The sequence below is a fragment of the Pseudophryne corroboree genome, chromosome 1 (genome assembly GCF_028390025.1).
Source record: "Pseudophryne corroboree isolate aPseCor3 chromosome 1, aPseCor3.hap2, whole genome shotgun sequence".
NCBI classification, from domain to species: domain Eukaryota; kingdom Metazoa; phylum Chordata; class Amphibia; order Anura; family Myobatrachidae; genus Pseudophryne; species Pseudophryne corroboree.
The window spans coordinates 817,412,705-817,430,891 of NC_086444.1; the positions used below are offsets into that span (position 1 = coordinate 817,412,705).

At 42.7% G+C, this 18,187-nt stretch overlaps 1 protein-coding gene across 2 annotated transcripts in view; it reads left to right on the forward strand.

Moving 5' to 3' along the window:
* Nucleotides 1-4,312: 4,312 nt before the first annotated feature.
* RBPMS (RNA binding protein, mRNA processing factor) overlaps nt 4,313-18,187 on the forward strand; it is a 288,589-nt gene continuing 274,714 nt past the window's right edge. Inside the window, exon 1 of one of the 2 annotated variants that reach the window (XR_010176286.1) lies at nt 4,313-4,689. Coding sequence is in view for 1 of the 2 variants with exons in the window: in XM_063919382.1 (XP_063775452.1) it covers nt 4,627-4,689 (63 nt within the window). In the remaining variant the exon portion in view is untranslated. The remainder of the gene's footprint in view (nt 4,690-18,187) is intronic. The other variant, XM_063919382.1, reaches the window with a different exon arrangement.

Here is an 18,187-nt window from a genome sequence, read left to right on the forward strand (position 1 = left end):
TGTGTTAAGATGTTTTACAGAAGTTGCTGTTGCATTATGCATGCATGTTAGCATGGGTTATGTTAAAGGCCATGTTATTCGGCATGTTTTGTGTGGTGTGAGCTGGTATGAATCTCGCCACTAGTTTAATGTAAATTCTTCTCTCGAAGATGTCCGTCTCCTCGGGCACAGTTCCTATACTGAGGTCTGGAGGAGGGGTATAGAGGGAGGAGCCAGTTCACACTGTTAAAAAGTCTTAAATTGCAGAAGGCTCCTGCGGAACCGTCTATACCTGATGGTACTAAAATGGACCCCAGCATCCTCGACGGACTACGAGAAAAGGATTTACCGGTAGGTTATAAAAATCCTATTATAAACAATAGGCTAGAATCTACAGCACTCATACATCCGCGGTGCCAGTGGTATTTGTGACCACACCATTTAAATAACTGATTTGCTTGGGTGTTGTTCCTGTCTCTTTAAATGAGTGAGACAGGGCCTAAACCCATGATAGAAGCATACTGTGTATTTAAAATCCAAAAGATGCCTGAGAGCAATGCTCAGATTTTTAAAGGTCAGTGTAGGGACTGACCAAATGGGAATGGCCGTGAAGTGCCTGGTCAGCTTAACAAACTATTGAAATATTTTGTATATTTTGTAACTAACATTCCCTGAATTCAGATGAATTACAGTTTGAAGTGTTAATATTAGGTGAGTGCTGAATTTGTATGATTTTTTTTATTTAAATGGTGTGGTCACAAATACCACTGGTACCGCGGATGTATGAGTGCTGTGGGTTCCAGCCTATTGTTAATATATATATATATATATATATATATAGCAGGCAGAGACATGCAGTGGCACTCAGAGACTCAACCCAAACTGATAAAGTGCAAACTGTGTTTAATTCATCATGGAATCAAGTGACCAACGTTTCGGGGCAGTGGCGCCCCTTTGTCAAGGTGATACAAGTGCAGTGTGCAAACAACATACCTTAAATATGAAGAGAAGACCCGCGAACGGGACACACGCCGGGGGAAGGGGGTGGGAGCAGTCTCCGTCCTGTACTCCTCCGGCCGTGGTGATGTCAGCGCGTCCAAACGTCATGGGCCGTCGTTGCCTGGGAACCGGAGCTTACTCGGTAGCCATAGCAACCGGCGCTTGCTGGTAACCAGGCGTCGGATAGACGTGGGCGCAGCTGTGTGTAAAACAAAGTGCAATATGGTGCAGCAGATTAATAAGGGAAAACTAAAATACACCACTAGGGATGCATATGTAAACTATATTGCCATTAATGTATATAAAACCTTGACCAATGTAATACAGCTTTATAAATATATAGACTGATGACTAAAGGTGAGACTATATGAAAGCCAGTCTATATATATGCTCTATGGTCACGGTAACAAAACCGTCCGGAAACACCTCATGAATGAAAAATAAAACATTTTAAACATTACTGAAAAACATTACTGAAAAACACTCCACGTAATTTTATCGTTGAGGCCTTTGGGTCAAATGGTATCCAAAATATATATCCATCTGGCCTCCAAACGTAGGAGCTGACCACCACGATCACCACCCCGCATAGATTTCGGGATGTGCTCAATAATTTGAAAATTCAATTCATGGAGGAGATGATTAGATTCTGCATAGTGTTTTGCGACCTGTTGATCCGAGGACTTCCCGGTGATGGCATATTTGATGGCCGATCTATGCATGGCCAAACGTTCACGAGCGTTACGTACCGTCTTGCCCACGTACTGTAACTTACAGGGACAGGTGATCAGATATACGATGTGAGTGGTGGTACAGGTGACCACGTGTCTGATGGTAAATGATTTGCCTGTGACGGTGGAAGTGAAAGAAGCACCCGGCTGCATGTTGGTGCACGTCTTGCACCCAAGGTTTCTGTAACATCCTGGAGGTTTAGACACAAAGTTGGAAGTAGAACGTTCCTCAAATCCTGTAATATCAGTGTGTACAAGATGATCCTTAATGCTTTTGCCTTTCTTGTAACAAGTAAGGGGCCTTTTATTTCTGAATGTAGGCAATTTCTTATCCGAAGATACTATTGGCCACATGGCTTTAAGGGCTCTGGGTACAACGGGGCTAGAGGTGTTGTACTTGGTGACCAGCGGTATTATCTGATCTTGATGTTTGGGCCTTTGACATAACAATCTTTCTCTGGGTATGTCGGCAATTTCCTGTTTATGTTTCAGAAGCTGCTTTGAATCGTAGCCTCTGACTACAAAACGGTTCACCACAGTGGACAAGGCTAGGTCAAGTTTGGATGGGTCACTTGTAATTCTTGCGGCCCTCATCAGTTGGCATCTGGGGAGGCCTTTCTTCAACGCCATTAGGTGGTGACTGTTGGCTCGCAGCAGGGTGTTTTTGTCGGTCGGTTTGTAAAAGACCTCTGTGTGAATATTCCTATTATCGATACTAACTTTGACGTCCAGGTAGTTAAGAGAGCTGAAATTACTCTGTGCCGTGATTTTTATGGGAGAGTCTCTGCTGTTGATTTTAGTGACCAATTGATCAAACTGTACTTTGTGGTCATTGTCCTGCTGCAGAATATTTTCTGAGCCAATCAGATGCCTCCCTGATGGTATTGCATGATGGATAAGTACCTGCCTGTGTTTCAACCTACATACCTATGAAACTGATGGTCATTATCACTTATTTGGTATGATTGGTTAATCATACACCTGACTATAATCCTATAAAATCTCTGACTTTGTGCAACTGTACCTAGAAGAATTGATGCTGTTTTAAAGGCAAAGGGTGGTCACACCAAATATTGATTTGATTTAGATTTCTCTTCTGTTCATTCACTTTGCATTTTGTTAATTGATAAAAATAAACTATTAACACTTCTATTTTTTAAAGCATTCTTACTCTGCAGCATTTTTTCCACACTTGTCTTAAACTTACGCATAGTATTGTATGTATGGATCTATCTATCTATCTATCTATCTATCTATCTATCTATCCATATATTGTCAAGTCCAAGATAAAACAGAGTCTGAACATTCAATGTAAGTAACTAAGGGCCTAATTCAGACCTGTTCGCTCGCTAGGGTTTTTTTTTGCAGTCCTGCGTTCGCATAGTCGCCACCCTAAGGGGAGTGTATTTTAGCTGTGCAAGTGTGCGAACACATGTGTAGCAGAGCTGTACAAACAGATTTTGTGCAGTCTCTGAGTAGCCCAGGACTTACTCAGCCGCTGCGAACACTTCAGCCTGTCCGGGACCGGAATTGACGTCAGGAACCCTCCCTGCAAATGCTTGAAAACGCCTACTCGCAGAAATCGGTCAGTTGACACCCACAAACTCCTTCTTCCTGTCTATCTCCTTGCGAATACCCGTGCGAACAGATCCTTCGCACAAACCCATTGCTGATCGCCGATCCGCTTTGTACCTGCGCGACGCATATGCATGCGTAGTTTAGACCTGATTGCCCGCTGTACGAAAACGCAGCCTAGCGTTCAGGTCTGAATTAGCCCCCAAATGTATGAGCATTTTTTACTACTGTGACCTATATGTATATATACAGCAACACACCAACAAGCAGCAGAGAATACAATACAGTGAACTGACATTGTTGCTCCTTTTATTTTCTGTAGGATGCTACTGTATGTATATTTTTGGTACTTTTGCTATTTTTATGTTACTACAATTTCTTTTAAACAAAAGCGTTTCCAAAATACAGTGTAACTTACAGTAGTAGCAAGCTGGTGTTCACAGGGCTGTGCCTTGTGTATTGTGAAAATATTAATTATAAACCTGGTCTTTCTTGACACAACAGCCAGTTAGCTGCTGTACATAGCTACTACAGTTGGAGCACATGAAAACAGAATATCTATTGTGTGTGTAATTATTAATAGATCCAGCATGAACAGCCTGCAGGAATCCATGGTTTAATAGGCACCTTTCCTCTCCCATGTCCAGTCTCCAGTCTGCTACATCACATGAACTGCAGTTTGCTCAAGATTATCCCATAAACTTTGGAGATGACCCACAAGTCTTGCAATACTTCATGCAACCAGGGCAATGGTCTGGATAAAGGACCCCTAACTCCAGGCAGTTTATAAGCTTCCTTATCTCCTTCTTGCTCCCTGGTTTCTCTCTATTTCACCTTTTGACCTTATCTGGCAATTGTCATATTTTTTTAAGCTTTCAAGCACTAGTGATTTTTTTTTTTATTATAAGTAATTGGAACTGATACTGATTGTCTCTCCCCCTCCTTCTATCTCCTCTATAAACACAGCACCTCCCACCCACAGAACTGGGAGTTAAGTTGCTAGCTGTGAAGTTAACTTCAGTCCCTCCCCTCCCGAGAGCCTTAGAAACCAAAGGCTGGATCTAACCCTAATCACCAACAGTCCAGAACATTTCCCCTTTCCTGCCGTTCCCTAGCTCTCTCATGCTTTCCTCCTTATCTCACTCTTACACCATATACAGCAACTCCTTAGCTCACTGTCCAGGGGAATACACTGTTTTACCATTGGAACTGAAGGACATTTAGTTCTCCTGATTCAAATAGTATCCCGACTGCTTTATTCTAAGTTTTCAATTCATTGCTGCCAGTTGTGCAGAAGAAGTGTGCAGGGCTACACACACCAACACAGCACAAGGAGATCGCAATGAACAGCAACATAGCAGAGAAGGAGAGTTCTCCAGATGACATCAGTCTCCCGGAGGAGGAGGTATGACCCTTTCATAGAAATGTCATGAGTGTGCCTTATATACAGTGCATTGCTTGTTACATCAAATAGCATCTGAATTGTGCATTCAATAAAACGACTGCATATTCAGAGACCTGTACATGTACTTTCTGCATCAGACACAGTATAGCTTACTGTACATTTATTGCTTCATCAGATGTGATTTCTTCAGGACAACATCCTTTACCCAATATCTTACATCATTGTCAATGTGTATGTACTCAGCCTGTGTACTGTGCACTAAAGCATATTATCTGGCACATCTTATATAATATATAATAACATATTATAAACCCTTTCTTGACACTTAATTCTGTTTTGTAGTTTAACTTATTGGTTTTTTTTTATATGTTTATTTTGCTACAAAAGTAAATACATTTGTTCAAAACAACCACTGCTAATATATAATATAGGTATATTGTGTGTGATTTGTGTCTCACTGGTGTGCAGTACACTGTATGTATAACATACATATACTGTATCTGCGTGTCTAGGTAGTACATCATTATGTTTTTGTAAATTATTCATTATTTATAGCTTTTGAATCCCAAATCTATGCAGTTGTTTCCAGTCAGATACAAGCAGTCCTTGGAGTTCTGCCATAGTCATTTTTTTACAATTGCGTAACTTTTTCTTAAGCACGTTTATACACTTTTTCTTTTGGCTGATGTATGCCCTCAGCTGAAATGTTGACTATATATGTAAGCCGTTAACTCACAGAAATATTTTGTGCATTTATAATCAATTGTTCCAGCCAGGATCCACACGCACTGCAGTGTACATCCAGCATATTACAGAGCAGCAATTACTTTGTGTTTTGTGTGTCTTCGGTCTATGACTAATTAAGCCAGATCTGAAACATATCATACAGTTGTTAGAAAAAAACTTTGGCTTGTGTACAAGACATAAGTCTGGGAAGTTCCGACCTCTTTCATATCTATGGAGTCTGAGCTTCCACATACGTACAGTAGAGTACTACTGATGCTTTGTGCATGCTTCTTTTCAGCACGAGAGACGTTTTAACATTTTTGGAGGTACTCACATTAATTCCGCCATATGACACCAAAAGGGTATGCGGTTAAAATACCGCCCATCGGGATCCCGGCTGTCTTAATACCGCCGCCGGGATACAGAGAGGGGTTCTATACCGCCGCCGGAATACCAGCGAAGTAGGTGATTCCCCCTCTGTGGGTGTCCACAACACCCATAAAGGGAGAATAGAACCTGTGACGAGCAAAACTCGCCACTGAGCCCGCAGAGTGGCGAGCGCAGCTAGCCCACAAGGGGCTTTGTTGCACTCACCCCACTGCTTGCATTCTGGCATACAGGGATGTCGATGTCGGTATGCTGACATTTTGCATCCCGTGCGCCGGCATCCCATGCCGATCCCCACAAAAAGGGTATGCATAGACATGACTGCAACAGCACAAGTACTGGGGGTGCTCGGTCACCCGCAGAGCTGGCCCTAAGTACAAATCAGGACATTGCTTTATTATATATCTCATTAATACTTTTAACGTGTATAAATTATAAGTTGAGGTAAGTACAACCAGCTAAACATGTTCTGTTTGAAAATGACATCTGTCCTGGGAAAACTGGAACAAGGGGAGTCCAGGAGTCCAGGTACTAAGTAGATATTACTTATACGCAGGGATAATTGAATCAAACATCCATCAGTGCAGAATTACAGGGTACTTGTAGAATTTGATAGTACACCTTTTGGACCTAAATCACAATTTCGCTAAAGTTCCTAAAATCTTCTTTCATTTAAATATAATTTTATATATATACTGTAAATCTAGATGTAAAAACGTTATACTCTGGTGGAGTATCAGTTTTCAGGATGTGCTGCCGCAGTGATTTTCTGCATTGATCATTTTCCTGTGCTCCCTTATGGGATGCGAGTGACATTAGCGATGATTCTGGGATCAAAGCGCCATCACCCGACTTTTCAAAGAAGCATTTTACAGTCATTTCAAAGAATTGGATCTCCTCTTCAGATGTTTATGTTTACATTTCTCTTTTGGCATATGAATTCAGTAGAATAGTAGTATCCATGGTTGTTGCTTTTAGTGCTTTGCAGTGAATGCTGACTTGTATATTAAACTGTGCTTTTTATTACCCTGGAACCTACACAGAGATGTGGATACACAGGGGAAGACGCATACAACCTTGTAGAGAGATACAATGGAGAGAGGCACCAAGGGATCATCTCTTGTCATGGCAGCTGGAAGTTGATTGATTGATTGATTGATACTTAATTAACTCTCTCCGCTTTATCTTTCTCCAAGCTTGGATAACACACCGCGCCCCCCTCCCCACCACCCCTCGAATAAGTTCTCAAGAAAAAGATGACCAACTGCAAATGTATTGGATCATCAGTAGAATGATGACACTCAGTTGGGTGACCTGGTGCGCATCCATTCATATGCCACTTTCCTATATAACATTAATACATTTTATGGGGCTATTCAATTAGACACAGTGGCTTCTGCAAGTCAAGTGTAGAATGCAGATTCTGCTAGCATCCTATGGAGATGCAAACAGCATCTGCCTACGTAAATGGATGAGGTAAGCGCAATCCCATCGTTAGCTTGCATGTAAATGTAATTATTTTATTTACAGTTTCTTAGATAGCACAGTATATTCCGTTGCGCTTTACAATTAGAACAACAGTAATAGAACAAAACTGTTTAATAACAGACAGTCATAGAGGTAGGAAGGCCCTGCTCACCAGCTAACAGTCTATAGGGAAATAACCATTGATACACAAGAATAGATGCTAGCTATTGTATAATGGTCCACCAGACTGCAAAGGTTCTTAATGTGCTGTATGATATGATCACCCAGCAATGTTGGCCAAGGGTCAGGTGGGTCTTAAAGTGAAGAAAGACAAAATATGTAAGGTTCTGTGTGGAGTGTACAGTGGGGATGTAATTAGATATGATAGTTTATGAAGGTTATGGGTGGGTCTGGAATTTGATAGACTTGTCTGAAGAGGACAGTTTTCAGGGAACGCTTGAAGGTTTGGAGACTAGAGGTGAGTCTTATTGTGCATGGGAAGGCATTTCACAGAGTGGGTGCAGCCTGGAAAAGTCTTGTCATTTTAAATGAATCTGCTCTTAAGCAGAATCTGTGTGGATCTACTAAATTAAATTATTAAATAATGATGCATGGATTAGTTGGGCATCATCCGTAACCTGCAGGTGACTCAAATACCTTTTATTGAGACTAGAAGGTAACAGAAACAATGGTTATTTAGTTTCAGCATAGTGAACATGCCAATCATTAGGTCAAAATGCATTTTACATGTATCTGTAGTTCAAGTATTGTAAATCCCTGTAAGTCCATATCACTAAGCTTCTTAAAGGAACTTACTCTTTGCTGTATTTCATAGTGATCAGTGATGTACAATGTGTGATAAATGATAACAGTAATGTAATGTGGCTCCCGTCTTATCAGTATGCACTGTGATCTCATAGAAAATCCTTTGGGTGATCAATTATAGTGAATGCATAAGAACACTTACACATCTGTGAAAGTGGAACAGTTTTACTTTTCTATATATAATGATCTGATTCTCTGTTTTCTGAAAATGTAATCTACTCATGAACGTTTGCATTGTATGTTCTGTATAGATTGCATTCATTTTACTGGGCTTGTAAAACTCACTTTAACAAAGTGTAAGGCGGACTCACCAACCGTGTAAGAGGAGACAGGGTGTGATACAATTTGAGTTATTTCCATTTGTTTTGCTTCATTTACTGTTGTATATGTATGGAGTAATGGCGATGACAAGTCTTATGACTGCAATATACTCTACAAGGAAAATAAAGTTATACTGTATGCGAAAAGTCTTAAGTGAAATGTTTTCTCGAGTAAAATTGTGAGGGCCGTGCTTATACTTAATCAGTAATACTTCAAAGTAAAACAAAATAACCCTGTTATCATATAATTACACATTTAATGTACTTATAACTGAAATAATGCAATGGACAAATGCTAGAAAGTATTGGGGTGAGGGTGCAAATACAACTGTGTGGTATAAAGTATAAGGTAGGTAGTGTGTATCACCGGGCTCTACATATCTAACAGCTTATTGCATCACAGTGTAGTATTATTATTATTACCTTTGTTTATATGGCGCCACAAGGGATCCTCAGCGCCCATTACACAGTACATAATAAAATGAGCAAACAAGAAAACCAGTACAGGAAAAAATAGGACAGGTATAGAAACCCATGGAATGCAGAGGGGTATTATTATTATTATTATTATTATTATTATTATCATTATGAATTTAATGGGTCATCATATGTGACTAGATGAGAATGGTAGGGGAACACATGATACATGCCCTCCCCACACTCTCCTTTGCACTTATACTTCACCACCATTCTCCTCTTGTTCCCTGTGGGCCATTCTGGTCTACCTTCCCCCCAAAGATCCCAATCTAGTGCAGGGCAACTGTAGTCTTTACATCATCGCCCACCACTGCTGCTCTGTGTGGAAACGTACTATGGGGGTAATTCCAAGTTGATCGCAGCAGGATTTTTCTTTAGCAGTTGGGCAAAACCAAGTGCACTGCAGGGGAGGCAGATATAACATGTGCAGATAGAGTTAGATTTGGGTGGGTTATTTTATTTCTGTGCAGGGTAAATACTGGCTGCTTTATTTTTATTATTATTATTATCCTTTATTTATATGGCGCCACAAGGGTTCCGCAGCGCCCAATTACAGAGTACATAAACAAATAATCAAGCAGGAAAACAGCAACTTACAGTTGACGACAATGTAGGACAAGTACAGGGTAAATAAACATAGCTACATCAGCAGATGACACTGGAATAAGTATCAGGTGGCAGAAGACTGCTGGATTTGGTGCAGTTGAATATTATTAGAGTAAGAAAAGGATAAGCACATGAGGGAAGAGGGCCTGCAAATTAGATTGCAGATTGAACACACCCCACCCAAATCTAACTCTCTCTGCACATGTTACATCTGCCTCCCCTACAGTGCACATGGTTTTGCCCAACTGCTAAAAAAAATCCTGCTGCGATCAATTTGGAATTACTCCCTATGTGCAGAGCTCCCACTGATTGCAGCAAGGCACTTCACACACTGCCACATCATAGAGCAGTAGTATGAACTGATGTTGTGTAATGCCTACTCCCCTGGACAACGCAGTAGCATAAGTGCATCTAGTAAAGGCTGCAAAGTTTGCAAACCATTAAGAGTTTTCTGAATATCAGCATGCGACCTTAAGTGTGTAAGATTGTCATCTACGTTATAAAAATAGACAAAGAGAGCCTGGGGCATAGCCAGATTTGTGTGAGCCCCATAGCGATATTTTGAAGGGGGTCCTGTAGCAATGCTTCAAAAGAGACATCTCTCGACAGCAGTTGTTAATTTTATTCCACATAATTGTACCATAGTTCAGTTTATGAACCACAGTAGTGCCTTAGTTAATATTATACTGTACCTCATATTAGTGCCCTATCTTATTTTATTTACCATAGTTCACATTATGTTCATTGTAGGGCTGCCAGTTTATATTATGTAACACCAGTACCCCCCAATTCACATTATGACAGTGTCCCCAGTTCATATTATGCCACATTACAGTGCCCCCAGTTCATATATTTCCACATTACAGTGCCCCCAGTTCATATTATGCCACGCTATAGTGCCTCTAGTTCATTTTATACCACATTACAATGAGCAGGTCCAGGGGCATAACTAGATATATTGTAGGCCCCAAGGCAGAAGATGGAAAGGGCACCTATGTACCAACCAATAGTGAAAAATTTATATAACACATGTAACTGTGACAGGGAAGTTCTGGGCCCCATAGCAGCTGCACTCCCTGCACCTGTGGTAGCTACGCCCTTGAAGAGAGGCAAATAACTAAAATGAGACATTTATTAATTGATCAAAATTATCCAACAGTAAATTTCTTTGTTGGAAGAAGTATGTGAGTCAGTGACTGTTGTATCTGTTACACTAGAATCTGGACAGTTGGCAGAATTTGGAAAAGGATAGTTATATAGGAAAGCAAACACCATAGACCAGTGGCTCTCAAACTGTGTGCCGTGGCACCCTCGTGTGCCTCAGGTCACTTGCAGGGGTGCCTTGGTTTGGTGGTGGACCAGGGACGCGCAGTCAGGGGAGGCAGGGGAGGCAGTGCCTCCCCTGTCATCAATGATTAAAATAATACAAAAAGATACATATGACACATATTCAGTGTCATATGTATCTTCTTTATATATTCTATTTATTTTAGGTTATTAAACTAGTTTGGGAGGCACTGATAGCTAGTGCCTCCCGCTGATAGTGGGAACGGGGACAGAGCCGGGGGCGGGGCCAAACACTGGGCTGTAAAAGCCCATTCAAAAAAACACTGAAAGCGGCACTTCCACAAGTGCCTCGCTGACAGGGAAAGCACGCCCCTGCCAGCGAGGCACATGTGATTGGACAGCGGATCCAGTGCTGGATCCGCTGGTCCAATCACACAGTGGGACAAGGAAGGGACTCAGAGCTCTCCCTTCCGCCACTGAGTACCGTGATCTGCAGCTAGAAGAACTGGCGTCCAGAGCCGGCCCTAGCTTCAGCTAGGTGCTGGCTCAGCAACCACTACTGCTCTGTGGGGCACCCGATGTTCAGCGCTGCTGGCGGCTCTGCTCTTGCATATCTGAGCGGAGCCGCCTGCTGTAGCGCCAGAGAGGGAGCGGATTGTGTGTGCCGCGGGTAGCCGCCGCAGGATGGTCCCTGCCGTCAACCACCGTAGTGTTGTGGGCTCCCTGACCACCGGCCCTAGCCGCGGCTTTGCTCGCTACAGCCCCCTCCTCTTGCCATCCCGGAGCTGCCTGCTGAGACCATCCCGACCACAGACTGCCGAGTTGGAACTGCCTGCAGCAGCACCCAGCCAGTGTCCAGATCACCCACGTGTCCAGGTGAGATGTGAGCTGAGGGGGGAGAGCACCGGGAATAGGTTAGCGCTATCACTCCTCTCTCCTGTCCCCTATGTCCTGTCCCTATCCACTCTGACCTTGCCCTGACACCATATTGTATTTCTGTCACTCTGCTCTCCTGTCCCTTCTGTTCTGTCCTGTCCCTGCCCCATCTGTCCTGGTGCTGACACCTGTGTTCTAGCCCTGTCCATGTCACCTCTGTCCTGGCTTGCCTTTTGTTCTGCCATCACTGTCCAGTCGCTGTCACCTCTTTCCTGCCCTGTCACCTCTGCCGTGGTCCTGTCCCCTCTGTTCTGTCCCTGTCACCCCGCTCTCCTGTCCCCCCTGTCCTGATTCTATGACCTCTGCCCTACCACTGTCCTGTTCCCTCAGTCCTATCACCTCTGTACTGTCCTTACTGTATTGTCCCAGTCCCCACTGTCATATCCCTGTCCTCTCTGTCTCAGCACTATCACCTCTCTGCCCTGTCCCTATCCTCTCTGATCCTTGCCCTGTCACCTCTGTTGTGTTCCTGTCACTCCTCGCTCCTGCCCCATCTGTCCTGGTCCCTCTCCCAGTCGTCCACTATCTCCCTTGGGAGGAGGGGGGGCACCAGACAGAATCTTGCCTAGGGCATCAAATTAGCCGGCGCCTCAAGTCTGGGACCCTTTCAGTAGCTCCTCGCCTCTGGGTCAGTTGATGATCGGCGAGATAGTAAGCCATTTGCGGTTGCAGCAGGCATCGGCTCAGAGGCAGTAGCGGGCATTGGCTCGTCGGCGGTAGGGGTCATCGGCAGGATTCGGCGTAAATTATGGCTGTAGTGCCTCACCAGCCACTGACCTCACCGCACGCCACTGTGGTGGACGGAGATAAAGTACCAGCCAATCAGCTCCTAACTGACATTTTTCAAACCCAGCCTGTGACATGACAGTTAGGAGCCGATTGGCTGGTACTTTATCTCCATCCAAGGCTTAGTAAATATACCCCTAAGTTACATATAAACATAGACGGAAGGTAAGAACCACTTGGTACATCTAATCTGCCCTTAACACATGTACACACACACAGTAGGGTTAATTTTTCGTCGGGAACCAGTCAACATACCAGTGTATTTTTGGATTGTGGGAGGAAACCCATGCAAGTCCGGGTAGAATATACAAACTCCACACAGCTACGGTCATGGTGGGAATTTAACACGTGACCTCAGTGCTGTGAGGCAGTAATGCTAACCATTACACCATCTGTACTGGCCAAGCATTCCTTCAGCTCTCACATACATGTGGTCCGAACATGGAATTAAAGTGATTGTATCACCAAGTGCCTATAATTGGTCAATATTCCCCGGCACTATTACGATGATTTATATTTAAAGTGGCATTTATTTAAAAAGCAAAACCATTGTGGCTAAGTCACCGGAATTGCATCGGCGTCTGCAACTTGCAGGCTGTTACATTTGGGTCATATGCAATTTGGATTAGCATTTAAGGCCTTTCAAAATGATTCATTTTTATTTTACATGTTATATTTCAGTATTTGTCTGGCTCAACGGGAAATAACCCCCAAATATTGTTAGTTTTCATTTTACTTGAAAACCCCTTTAATTATTTTGAAAAGTATGTAAACCTATGTGTTCTAAGCTAAAGGTGACTTTACAAAGAACACTGACAGCTTTAAACGCTTCATACTGTAGGCTGTTTACATTGAGTCCCAGAGCAAGAAAATCTTTTGTTGTCCTCAATATCTTCTGGTTGGAGGCAAACATGGATCCAGCAATTGGTCTGGTCATCCATACATGAGAAAAGCATGAAATGCATTGTAAGCAGTGTTCACATTCGCGTTAGTAACCTCTGACAGGTGATAGATGAAAGGCGGAATCTCGCATAGAAATCATTCATTTTTAAGAAAAAGCCGTCTCTGTGCATAGAACCATCTCTCCAAGACTGATGACAGAACAGGAACAGCGGCAGAGAAAATAGAACATGTTCTACTTTCCCACATCCCTGCTCTGTCATCTGTCTTGCAAAGACCGTCGCAAGTATTGCACTGGTGTCTCTCCATATAGATTAATGATCTCGTCCATTCAGCTAGAGAAAGAAGCATAATAGAGCAGAATTGTATTTCATAGGAAGATCACTAAACCCCCAATTTTTGATTTTTAAATTTGAGCATTAAAAAAATCAATATATAAAAATATATTGTTCAGTATTCATCCCACTGCAGCACTGTTAGAAAGCAGCACCTACCCAATGCTAATACTGACTGGCAACGTTCCTCCTATGTCTTTGGGACAGTGTCCTGATGACAACTGATATACTGTAGGTAATTTCAGTTATCATGACAGCACTGACCCTGCATCTCAGAGATGCTTCAACACAGGAGAGGGCCGTGGCAAATGACACTATGAAAAAATGGTGCCATATTTCTGTCAGTATTGTTGTACTATAGCGCTGGTGCCATATTTCTGTCAGTATTGTTGTACTATAGCGCTGGTGCCATATTTCTGTCAGTATTGTTGTACTATAGCGCTGGTGCCATATTTCTGTCAGTATTGTTGTACTATAGCGCTGGTGCCATATTTCTGTCAGTATTGTTGTACTATAGCGCTGGTGCCATATTTCTGTCAGTATTGTTGTACTATAGCGCTGGTGCCATATTTCTGTCAGTATTGTTGTACTATAGCACTGGTGCCATATTTCTGGCAGTATTGTTGTACTATAGCGCTGGTGCCATATTTCTAATGATATCTTCAGATATATAGTGTAGGCGCCATATTTCTGAAGTAGTCAGCAGAGTAATGGGATGGGCGGCCATCATATAAGTAAATGTATTGTTATGGTGTGTTCGGTGTGGAACCTGCTCTACTCGTGTCAATGTGCACTTTATTTGTTCTGTATCTGATCATAAAAGGTTAAGCCTAAATGAAGTAGACTAACCTTCCACATCCTAGCAACTTTCCCAGTGAAGTATGGGTCTGGGAACATGATGACCCATCATTGTGGTGAATTGCATCATTAGAGTTCCCCTTTCTGCAGCGTGATGCTGTGATTTGTGGCGTTGGGCCTAATTCACGTATGTACACAATTGCAATTGCGATTTTCTAGGCTACGGAGCTGCTAATGTTAGCAAGTGAAGCTGCCGCCCAGAAATGAAAAGAGACGCCCACCGCAGCCATTGTAAACTCATTCGCAGTTGTGAACAAATTCGCAGCCTATATGCTAAAACAAGGAAGTTAGTGTTGCCCTTTGGTTGCACAGACTGGCCACAGCAGTAGTGACTCAGACGCCATGTTTTTGCATGTGCAAACTCACAGCTTTCAGCAAATACATGCCCTGAACACGTCCATGATACGCCTGCATTTTACCAACCACTCCCTATAAACACTCCATTAACACCTCCAACTGGTCACTTCCTGTCAATCACTTCTCTATGAAATCCCTGTTGCGAGCGAAATTGCTGCAGCTCCTTCGCTTGCACTACATGCGCAGTCTGCTGATTGCCCCATTGCGTGATAATCACCTATTGCGTAGAAACATAAATTAGGCCCATTGCATAGCAGTGGGTGAGCAGCATTAATGCAAATAGTCAACGCACACCACCCACAATTCTAACTCAGGCCTTCCACCCAGGCCAAAAAAAAAGTTAGCAAGTATGGCATAAAATGTATAGGTTAAACTTTCATTAATTGACATAATTACATTTATGCTGTTTTTCGAGCTCATTGAAAAGAGATTCAGGGTACAATATTATACAGTATATTCAAAAAAATTCAGATCCTGTGCTGATGCATTTAACTTGTATCGTCTTGTTTTAAGCCAAATTGTAACTTTTTTTTTTAAAAGAAAAGTGACTCGGATTGCTTATTCATTCTTCATTTGATCCCGTATTTTATCATAACTAGGGAGGCCAATCCCAGGATCAGGATCGGCGGGATCCCTGGATTTGGGCCCAAAAATGCCGGGATTTGAATCCCGGGATTGGAGCCTCCAAACCCGGGAGTCACGGGATTAGAGTGCGCATGCGCAGTTTTGCCGGACAGCGCTGAGCACTATAGCACAGCGCTGCACGGCTGTCAGTGAGGTAGTTACAGCAGCTATGGACACACACACACACACTGACCGCGTTGGCGGCATTTCAAATGTAGCGCCGTCCTCCAGCCAAACAGAGCTGGCAGACCAGCAGCCAATCAGGGAAGCGGCAGCATCCGTGGCTCCTGATTGGCTGACGGACTGCCAGTTCTGACTGGCTGGCGGCCAGCGCTACATATGAAATGCGGCCAGCGTGGTCAGTGTGTGTGTGTGTTCATGGCTTCTGCCCGTCTAAGAAGAGTAAGTAATATTTACTAATCGCTACCTACACCCTCCCTCCCTCTCTGCTCCTGACATCCTCCCTGCTCGCTACACCCACCGGCACCTTCCCTTCCTGCTCCTTACATGCTCCCTACACACCCACCCTCCCGCTGCTCCCTACACCCACTCTCCCGCTGCTCCCTACACCCACCCTCCCTTCCTGCTCCTTACATGCTCCCTACACCCACCCTCCCTTGCTCCCTACACCCACCCTCCCTTGCTCCATACATCCACCCTCCCTTGCTCCCTACAACCACCCTCCCTTGCTCCATACATCCACCCTCCCTTGCTCCCTACACCCACCCTCCCTTGCTCCATACATCCACCCTCCCTTGCTCTCTACACCCACCCTCCCTTGCTCCCTACACCCACCCTCCCTTGCTCCCTACATCCACCCTCCCTTGCGGCCCTCCACATATACTCTCCCTGCTCCCTACACTGATCCCTACTGCAATTACGGGAATCCTGGGATTGAGCATTTTTCAATCCCGGGATTGAAAAAATGCCCCGGGATTGGCCTCCCTAATCATAACTAGATCCTTCTATAAAGGGTTAGTAAAACACATGGGCATAACATTTTGCCGAGCTAATTTGTATACAAATTTTTCAATATTAACATGTTTGATTTGGAGCTTGACCAAGGTAGAATGAATTAATTAACCATAAGCACAGTGGAAGAGTGCAACAAATTTGTACATTTTATAATACAGTACTTGCTTAATTTCCAATCTACAACTTTTGAACAAAAGCAACTCTTACACTTAGGTACAAATATAATAATTCTGTACTGTTTTAGAATATTTCAGCACAATATATTTTTAAATAGTGCTATATTCTTGCTCTTCTCTTAATAACCCTCAAAGCTTTCGGCTTTCTGATGGTTTCTAAGGAAAGGGTGTGGCTTGGTCAGGAAGACACACCTCTTTCTGACCTAGCCACACCCATTTCCTAAATGCCCACAACCAACAACATGTAAATGTGAGGCTTTGTGCTGATTTTTCATTTGTGAATGTTGGCAGGTGTGTTTCTTGTTCCTTGTTATGGACAATGAAAGGTTATTACATGAACACATCCATTTGGGGAACAGCAGATGTGAACAACCACACATCAAAATATATTTGGAAGAATATGTCACTAAAAATAAAAAAACATAGCTTTCTGTGAGATTGACCGTAGAAACATTACTGGTGTATTAGATTGTTTCTGGGGGTTTTCCTAGAAAATTGAACTTCATTACAGACTTTGGGAGAGAGTTGTCAAAGCCTTGGAGAGAGATAAAGTGGAGAGATAAGGTACCAACCAATCGGCTCCTAAATGTCATTTTTCAAACATAGCATGTACAATGACAGAAGCTTATTGGTTAGTACTTTATCTCGTTCATAAAACTCCCCAAGCATTTCTGCTGTAGATCTAATGTATTTTCTTATATTTAATTTTAGAAAAATCATTTGTGGTAATAACATTAGTTAAATTAAAACATATCAGTTCCAGTTTTTCTAGAAAGTACCTGACCATGAGATTTGGCCCCACATGTGCTCTGATCACCGAACTCAGATAACAGCGATTTTCATTGATCCCCACCTTATGGGGCTGTTATATAGTCATATGTAAATAACAGAATTAAAAACTTTCAAGAAAAAAATACTTAAATGATTAAAGATCTGTTGAAGAGCATGTTGTCTTATCATTATACACAATTTTTGCCTGTACTGTAAGTCTTGCTCTCTGTCCTCCTTTAAATTGCAGTATTATTTTTTACATTTAAACATGACGTCATTTAATTTCAAATACAGGTTTAAAAATCACCACTGTCTAGTTAAACATCTCTTTGTTGGGTGACATGTACTAAGCAGTGATAAAAGTGGTGAAGTGAGCCAGTGGAGAAGCTGCCCATGGCAACCAATCAGCTGCTCTGTATACTATTATTATTATTATTATTACCAGTTATTTATATAACGCACACATATTCCGCAGCGCTTTACAGAGAATATTTGGCCATTCACATTGGTCCCTGTCCCAGTGGAGCTTACAATCTACAGTATATTCCCTATCACATGTACACGCGCACACATTCATACTAGGGTTCATTTTTGTTGGGATCCAATTAACCTACCAGTATATTTTTGGATTGTGGGAGGAAACCGGAGTACCCGGAGGAAACCCACGCAAGTACGGAGTGATTAT